Source organism: Phaethon lepturus, unplaced genomic scaffold, assembly GCF_000687285.1.
Source record: "Phaethon lepturus isolate BGI_N335 unplaced genomic scaffold, ASM68728v1 scaffold47878, whole genome shotgun sequence".
Lineage (NCBI taxonomy): Eukaryota > Metazoa > Chordata > Aves > Phaethontiformes > Phaethontidae > Phaethon > Phaethon lepturus.
In genome coordinates, this window is record NW_010557827.1 from 13,992 (window position 1) to 23,805 (window position 9,814).

Here is a 9,814-nt window from a genome sequence, read left to right on the forward strand (position 1 = left end):
GAAAACGTAAGGAAGGAAAGCGTATTCTTTTCTATTCTGCAACTTTCATTCAGGGTTTTGCCATATGCATTGTACTCAAGCAGCATGTCAAGGGGAGCATAACAAGTAACAAAAGTGCAACATTAGTTTTTATTCCTGTTTTAATTAATATCCTTGGTGATCTTAATGCACAAGGAATTATTCACCACTGAAAAATATGAAATACAAACAGAAATTGAGATATTTAACCTGAACACACTCACCACTTGTTTTTCTTTCTAATGTAGTCTTTTTCAGAGAGGTTAACCAAGTAGATCATTGGTTTTGAAGTAAAAAACAAATGTTTGTTCAAAACATCAATCTAGAAGTGAAAATACAGGAGGAGAATTTTAAAAACAAGTTATACCAACTTGAGTTAATTTTACGACCATTTTCTTCATGGCATGTCTGAGAAGGCAACAGAATTAAAGTGTAATCTAGATCACTGATAAACACAGAATTGGCTGAAAAATTTAACATTCAGTACACTGTAAATATGAAATCTAAAAAAAAACACTTTAAAAAAAGACAGTAACAGGTAGCAAAATTAGAAGTCAATTCATGGGATAACATTTATTGCCTACCTCTTTGTCATTCCAATCATGATAGAAGCGGACAGCTTTTTTTTCGTCTATTACCCATGTCTTGATTTTGCACATTACGTCCTATGCAAGATTAAGAAAAAAAAAACAAAGTAAAAAACTCAGCTGGATATCAGACCATTCTCTTCCATAAACAAGATGTGTATATATTAAGATTCAAAAGACACACAAATTAAAAATCAGGTAATACCTTTTAAAAACAATTTTTTACTCTGCCAGAAAAGTAGAAATTTCTGCTTTAAAAGTCGCTAAAGAGCAGTATCGATTATTAAAGCGATACAAATCCCATAATTAGGAAGTTAAATGCACAATACTCAAGCATCATCTCTCACCACCACAAAAATTACAGAGCTCATAAAATATATGTAAAAATCAGTACATTTTAGATTGCTTTTCAAACTCCCTAAGATGTGACATTTCAGCATCCAGCGAGAGCCCACGTACAATATAAACGTGCCGTTAAGGAAAGGGAATGGGTGGGAAAAAACACAGCAAATTTTTTTTTTTTTTTTAAATTGTGAGCAAAAGAAATTGAGCCTATTATTGATGATCCACCCTTCAAGAAATTAATTCAAATGGCCAAAGCCCTTTTTATTCCGCATTAATTTTTCGCCAACACCTTCTCCCTCCCCCCCAAAATGAAACCTGCCAAAGCCTCCATTACACAATGGCAAGAGCCTTGCACTGGTGACCTCCAACCAGCTGCATTCACTTTCAGAACATCTCTCTCGGCAGGAAATCTAAAGGCCTTTTAGTTAGCAAGCTAGTGTGCATTCAGAAGGAGTAACTGCAGGAAGAGCCCAATGTGCTTTGTTTCTCTGGCCTTTCTTCACAGAAAGATTAATCATCTGTGAAATGGAAACGGCAAACAGCAAGTGACACAAACTGAACCCTTCAAGCCTTTCCTCATCAGTTTTGTGGTCGTGAATCCGAAAGCTGCGTGTGGCACGGTTCTCCTTACAGGCAGGTGTTAATAAAAGGCTCTTGGGTCTGAAAGGTCAAACTCGGCTCTTCTAGGAGTAGTACATTTTAGAGTCGCCTATTTTTTGTTGTAGATAATTTATGATCATGCTTTAAATAGTGAATTTTTTAGGTTATAATTGACACAACTGAGAATTACGATCTTTAAAATACAAGGAAACATTCCCTAAACCGTTGAGCACACAACATTTTTTGCACTTAATGCCATGCGGTTGAAGTACGTTTATAAACAACCACAAATAACATCAGTATTTACTACAGTCTTTTCTAGTCTTGCAGTTGCTTTAGTGAAAAACAAAGAGAAAGCTCTTCTACATCTTCAGATCCTGATTTGAAACCCTCCAGGAACAGGACTCCCCACAGATTTTAACAAGGAAGGGGCAAGCTAAAACTTTTAATGAAATCTAACATGTTCTGCCTAAGAATAATCACTTTTACTCTCCCATAACTGAATTTCACACATAAATGTTTAAAAGTGGCTAATATAACACCATTTCCTACAAGGAGAAGATCAAAGTGCTATATTACAAATGCATTATGATTAAAAAAGCACTGTGCAGCTTTGCTATTAACTGTTCTTTAAACCCTAAAAGGCTTCCCATAGATCTCACTTGGCACTGCATATACAACCTTTGACAAGTAATGTAGACCATTTTTATTCATTGCCTAAAATTGTAGGCAATTATGTGCGTCACACTGGCCACCTGCAAATTCTGAATGCCTGCTCCAGTTGTCAGAGCAAAAAACTAATGTCGGAGGGGATTAATCTAGGGGGAGAGAGTCCTCTTTAATGGCTCCAGCAGGTGAAATGGCCCAGCTGGTTACTATGATGAGTGGCCAGATCAGCTTATGTAGAGACATGCAACAAGATTACACATAAAGAAGGAAACAGTGGTACCATCTTATCTTTAACCCTATCTATGTGCTTTTTATTCTTTAATTAATCAGTATAAACAAGATAAGGGAAGCAATTCTACCATGAGATACTTTTCGTTTGAGATCTTTATCCTCAGCTTTTGTTTAGATATATAAAAATGAACAGAGTCTCCAAGATTCCTGTTCAGCAGTGAAGGAATTCCGATTACACGCTATTTCAGGTTTTAAACTAATTCTGTAGGCACCTACCACGTGGCTTTTGGCATTACGGTTCTCCCCAATAGCAACGCATTATTGCACACAGATTGGTGTCAATAAAAGATTGACAGAAAAAAACATTATAGCACAAGTTATCAAAGCCAATCTGTTAGGCTTAAGCAGCAATGAAATGTTTTTTAATCACACTGGAAGGGTAGCTACAGAACGCAGAACCTTCAGAAAATTTCAAGCATCAGTGCAGCAAATAAAGTTTGCTCTTTCTAAAGCCTACCTAAAAGCTTTCTAAAGCACATAATTGCCAATCAGAACTTCTCTTCCACATTTACCTGCTACCTACAGTGACACATCTAAACCCATTTTGGCCCAGATCTCATTTTTCAGAGTTCTCATTTAGGTACCTGACTTGATGCTGTTTGCAACTGTTGTTCTAAAGCAGTAATTATGCGGCTGACTTCTGCAGGGAACACTGACCAACAGCTGAATATGCTGGGGAGAACTGACAGTTGTATACCTGCGATTTTATTCTCAATTTACAGAGAAGGTGACAAAGTATTGGAAAACTTTCTTTAGATGAAAGGATGGAAACTTAAAAAGCAAATACAGCATTTATGTCTGAAGCTGGTGAGGCAGTAAGACATAGAAAAAACTTGGAAATAATTATTCAAAGTAAAATTTTCTCTGATGGACTATCTGGGCAGTTGCAGCATGCAGAATGTGAGGCAGACAGTCCAGAAACAAAAAAAACAAAAGGGACAGATGAACTCAGATTCCCCTGCAGCAACGGCAGTGTCCCATTTAAATGAGATTTAATATGATCCCTTAACAAGAAATCTTTAAATACTAATGACAATATGAAGAAAGGCAACTATTTCCGCATATTTCTTTTTCAGTCAGCTGCCCCAATACTCTGAACAAACACAAAAAAGGCAAAAAGCGCATTTTCAGGTTATATCTCATATAGCACCATTTTTAGTTTTATTAATTGCTTCTGTTTAGGCCTGGTGAAAGAGTATGAACTGACCTTTTTATCTTCACTATCATTGTAACAGTTGTTTAAACACATTTAATCATTACTCTAGTTAACTCGGAGATGCTTAATAACAGGACACAGAGTAACAATCGACTTTGTTTCATTAGATCTGGCCTCCCCAGTTGCACACTTTGAGGTCAATCTGTTATCAGCAGAATGATCCACTTCTCGTTTGATGAGGGATATTCTTGTTCTGTTTTTCAGCTAGCAACATTATGGCAAACATCCTTTAAAAAGCCACCAAACCCCATCCAAAATCCAACTTACTGACAGTTGTCAAGGCATATGAAATACAGCAAACTTCATGTTTATCAAATACCACTGTTTTAAATGTCAGTTCATTTCTGACTATATCCTTGGCAATATATTTAGCACATGTGGATACTTAGTATATTTAGCCATATGCAATACAGTGATTTTAATTTATGTCCTGCTCTCATTTTCCAAAGGTGGCAAGTAGTGAATCCACAAATGCTAAGCAGTACTTTAACAGTAAGTCCCAACAGTATAAAATACTATAATACATTTAAATTGCATTTAGGAGATTTATCAAGACATGCTCATGAGACACTGCTGTGTAGAAAAATGTGCATACATTAATAAACTCTCTGGATGGATGACAGTAATAATGTGTGCCAATGCCAAATTCTTCTTACAGCATGAGGGACTAAACTGAAGCTTGGAAAACTCACTTGCCTACTTGGCACCAGAGAGTTGCGAGTTTTTGTTGTAAATTAGCAGGGCATGTAATTAACTTCCGCAAATTTAATAAAGAAGTAAGCAGTTGTGAGGATTATCACTTCACACTTCAAAGTGCAAGTGAATCCTCTGTGATCCTGCAAGCAGTGCAAAATTCTCCACTACTACAGAGAGTAACTGTGAGTACAGTAGGCTTTTTTCCCCCACCAAGGGAGATGCTTCTGGGAAACATGGAGAGTCCCTCAGCAGCTTACTCATTCCCTTCTAAACTTCCAAGATACAGTAACAGACCAGCTCCCTGTAAACACTTCAAAAGCAGTTAAATACTTTTTAATAAAATGTTTCAATTGTCCAAAATACTATCATTTTCACTGCTCTGCTCCTCAGAAAAGCTGTAAGGAGTACCTCAAACGTTACCTGTAGCGCTTAGTTAGCTCCTCTTATTTCATACAGGAGTCCAACAGCAGAGTGTATCAATAATGCAGTTAGTAGTGTATAATTAATACATTCAGACTTCCCTAAGGAATCTGGCTCAGTGACGTAAGGTATTTAATTCAAAAAACAGTGTGTACACTCAATGGAGTCAACACCATCTAAACAGTAGTCTCAGAATGTAACTGTAAATAGAAAATCCAATGAGTGTGCTTCTGGTGGCACTGCAAACAAATTATTTGTATTTCACTAGTGATCATCTCTCATCAAGCGTAAATAAAAGATCACACTAATGACACGGATTCTGAGAATAGTATATTACTAACAATGTGAATCATGTGTAGTGACCAGAACTGCTAGACAGATTTAATGAAAGCAAACCATGTGTTTCAATACAATAAATTCAAGTTCATACACTTGCTGGGTGGGGGAAAAGGGAGGGTGGATACAGTATTTACCAGGTAGACGACTTCCCCCTTGCAAGAGTGACCAAGACGACTTGGGGGTTGCAAGCAAATGAACTGTACTGTAACTGAAAGACTAATACAATATTTGAGTATATAAATAGGCTAATGTCCAAGGTGAATAATTCTACACTTATCTCTGTTGAAATACTGAAAAACTGGAGAAAAATAAGAGGTTTTGAAAAACCTCTTATACATGAAGACTCAGTGTGCTTAAATCTTATGCTTTTATTCTTACTGTATTTCATACATGTATAATTAGCAAAAAACTCACATAGTACAGGTGTTTTCACACTAGCATACAGAAATCAAATGGCTGAAAGTTGAATCTTGATAAATACAGACCAAAGCTGTATCATTTCTAAACAGTAAAGGTAATTAATCACTGGCACAGCTTATGAAAGTTACAGTAATTTACCTCTAGCTAGAAAATATTTAAACAGAGGTTAATTTTCTCCCCTAAAAGATACATTCTATTTTAACCACAATTGTGAGAATTAAACTGGGATATGCAAGAGATCAAACTAAGTAATAATTAGTAGTCCATCTGGCCTTCAAAATACCTATGATGGTTTCTCAGATACAGATCAAGAACCACGCTATTTGAGGTAAAGAGCACTCATAACTAGTTAAACTGTGCTGCTCCAAAAACAATTTATTGTGCGCACACCAATTTCCTTGTTAACACAAGGCGTTTGGTGTGCACTGTCCCATAGTCCTTTCATTCATGACCTTCCTTGGAAATCTTTTCAGTTCTATTTAGCATAGCCTCAGCGCTCTACTTTTCCTGGAGGTTTTCTGACAAAAGAGTGAGGCTGCAGTGACATAAGTAAGAATCTATTGAAAAAACAAAGTTTAGAAACAGTGGTATTTTTAAAGGACAATTAAGACAAATTTTGCAATATAAAAAAAGGCTGGATCATGTTTTTGAATTGTGTTAAGTGCTTAAATAAGCTGTAGCAGCTGGGTGCAAGAAAGAGAGAAGTCAGGTACTGCATCAACTGCAGTGACAATGAGCTCCTCTGTGATATAAAACAATAGCTAATCTCTTACAATTCCCTTGCTCACTGACTTTAATAAAAATACAATGGGAGAAGTAATGGATTTAGGACAAGTGTATTATCCTTTCTTCTCTTCAATATCTTCTAACAGAGCCAGTACAGTCTGTACACGATAGAAGATTTAGTCAGAGCTAGATGCCAATAACGTTTATGAACCACAGCAAGTACTTTCACCCAAAACATACTACAAGCATTCCAGGCAATGTAATTCATGTCAATAATCCCCATACTCTCCTGTGTGGGTCATCCTTGGGGGTTCAAAGGTATTAGCCATAAAATGATACATTCACTTGTAGTTTCTCAAAGAAAAAAAGCAGGCAAGAATACAGAAAACAGTCTGTTTATAAGTGATTCTTTCTAGCTGGTCAGAAATTCAGAACTGATAAATTGCACTGAAAAGTAAAATGAAACATCTTCCACAGAGTTCCACTAAACTTTTCTTACCACATTAGTCTACAAACGCTTATTTCCAAAAAAATCCATGCATTTGCTCTAGATGTGAATTATGCCAAGTGAAAAAGTGTCGTTTTCAGGATACAACTATTAATATATGGAGTTATTTTGCTGCATGTATATACTATTTTAAAGTTACACCATGGCTTGGATCAAGACATACCCAGACAAACATTATTTACAAAAGTAATTATTTTAAGCCACTGTTCAGATTTACACAGGAAAGATCAGCCTTGACAGAAAGTATTTAAGCATTGACTTCTCTTTGTCTACTGATAATACCAAAAGAAATACAAACGTGTATTTACACATTATGTATTTTTAAGGAAGGCTTTACTACCAATTAATTCACAAACATCTGCCATGAATATTTTCCTGTTACATTCAAAATGTTCTCCAGAATGAACTTTAATTTCCTCTAAATACCACATTAAGCACAGTAAATGGTCCACTAAAGATTTTAGGCATAATTATATGCATTAAGAATATAAATATTTTCTCGATTCCCTGTGATTTAACATTTAAGTTATTAATTGTAACAGCCATTGGGAGAAAGTATGTCAACAGTGTACATGTACGCTACTCCTTTCCTTCCATCTCCAGTGGAACAAACTGGCCTCTCAAACTCTCCTCACAAAAGGAGACCAAAGCAACTGGAAAAAAAAACAACACAAAACGCAAAAAAACCCCCATAAAATCAATTCATCACTGTATTCATCTTCAACTTGGAACAAAAGAAAGGTGAAAATTCCCAACTGACATTATCAGTTAGAGGAAATAAGAGTTCATTCATCCGTGAGAAGTCTGGCAAGCGCTTGCAGCACGAGGTCAGCAAATTCTGCTCGGCTCCATCCCATTCATCAGAATACTGCAGGAAGGAAAGATTTTCACCCTGTTTTCACCTAGTACAAACTGGTAATGAGAAGAAACTTGAATCTACCAGCACTCTGCTGTTTGTGATGCATCTCCTACACCATATCGGTAATTTTAAATGAACAAAAAAACCCCCATCTTTCAAACACTTACTGTATTATCAGGACAGGACGAAGACTTTAAATGGAAGGGAGGAGGAAGGAGGAAGGGATTAAAGCTACTTAAAACATCATTAGGAAGATTTTGCTTTATTCCTCATAGTATATATATGCTGACAGATGCCTATGGTCATTGTATCAATTATTAGTTCGTCATCCACTGCAGTAATAAAACAAAGCTTGATGCCTTTCTTGTAAGTTAAATATACACAAGATATATGTTCAGGTACCATCACATTAAAAAGACGTCTCTAACTGTTCTTTTCATAATCTCAATTACTTTTGCTCTTACAAAATGTCCTTGATCTGAAAAACTAATCTTATTTTTAAATTGACAGACTTTAACAATGGAATTTAGGTATCTCACAGGACTTGTAAAAGCACCCCTTTCAACTGAAAACTGCAAGTTCAAATGCAGTGAACATTGATCCTGACCTACTGTAAAAGCCACCTTTCAACTGAAAATTGGAAGCTCAAACACTGCAGACATTGATACTGACCTAAAGATTTTGTCTTCATACCACTAACATAAATAATCTGTGTGAACTCAACTATAAACAACATTCTTGTGGTCAGATACTTAAATCACAATACCATTACCACTAAGAATTATTCTGTGCTGGAATTCAAGATTTGGTGCACTAACAAAAGGCTGAAGGAATAGCTATCTACTGCAGAGGGTCAATCTCTAGAATTGACTAGAATTGAATCATGTGGGAAGGGTAATGGAAGAGAATCCCGCAATAATGTTCACTTAACTATGTTATATTGTATTAACCTGAAGACTTCTGTCTCCAGGACTGAAAATCCCATAAATAAAAAATATATATTTTTTAAAACAAGTTTTAAAATTTGTGCATTCTGATCTGTAAATTCGTATGTATTTGAATTTTACTTCGAAATTTCCTGCTACCCAAAATGACAGGTGAATAAGAAGCCAATAACAAAGTTTAACTCAATAACTTTTTCATGTCTCTGCAGATAACAGCACCAGACAAATTTAAAACATAAATCAAAATTACTCTGATTGCTTTCTGAAATTATATTCGCACTGTTTCAATACATGCAAATAACAGGGGTATTTTTGTTCTATAATCTCTTTAGAAGGTGGTAGCCAGAATAATATTTAAAGGTATACTGATTCTGAAAGAACAGTACCCTTACTAAAAGCGGACAGTCGTTTCTAAGAAGCCAGTGAGAACACTTGCAAAACAGACAAAAATATACGTGTAAAGGAAGCTATTCCAAGCCTATGTCAACGTTAGGTGTTGCTGATCTTGGACCACATTGTGTCATTGATTTTTAAGTAGAACTTGAAAATTATTTCATTGATGGCTTGTTAACAACAGTTGGCTCTTATTTCTGGTGACAGGGGATTGAGAAATCAATTCTCCAAGAGACAGCACAAATAGTTAACACTGTATTCAACTGCAAAGCCAGGTCACTGCACAAAGATGAACTTACCAACTGTATGCAATGTGGGCTTACGAGAAGGAAAAATGAAAATTAACAAGTTAGAACACAGGTGTGAGAAGGCAGGCAATCAAATACAAATCTCAGATTTAAGAACTTTTGGCTGATACGGATTGACAATTTTCTTTTTTTCTCTTCCTAAATCTTTTGGAGACTTCAGACTATCAAGTTACAGTTGTGGAGGCTTACTGATAAAGAAAATCCTTTAAAGCAGACAGTTCATATTTACAAAATAAGAAGAATGACTTCTACTTTCAATTAGGTTCCATGAAACACACAGTGAAATCCCCTTTCATGTTAACAATAAGTTTATCCAGGTCACACGGAGATTACAGCCTCGCTGAAATCAGTAACTTTTCCTTAGCTTTGATATTAAGGGTACTTGTTATATTTAGCAAACTACCAAAGGAAAAACATACTTGACTAAGATCAATATTACTTCTTTTCTTTCCTTGCCTGCTTCTTCTTCTTTCCC

The 9,814-nt window shown here is 35.8% G+C and overlaps 1 protein-coding gene across 1 annotated transcript in view; it reads right to left on the reverse strand.

The window, feature by feature from the left end:
• Nucleotides 1-238: 238 nt before the first annotated feature.
• Nucleotides 239-9,814, reverse strand: part of LOC104625277 (obg-like ATPase 1) — a 61,177-nt gene continuing 51,601 nt past the window's right edge. The window contains exons 5-6 of the mRNA XM_010292862.1: nucleotides 603-683; nucleotides 239-340 (exon numbers count right to left, since the gene is read on the reverse strand). Of these exons, the coding sequence (XP_010291164.1) occupies nucleotides 239-340; nucleotides 603-683 (183 nt within the window). The remainder of the gene's footprint in view (nucleotides 341-602; nucleotides 684-9,814) is intronic.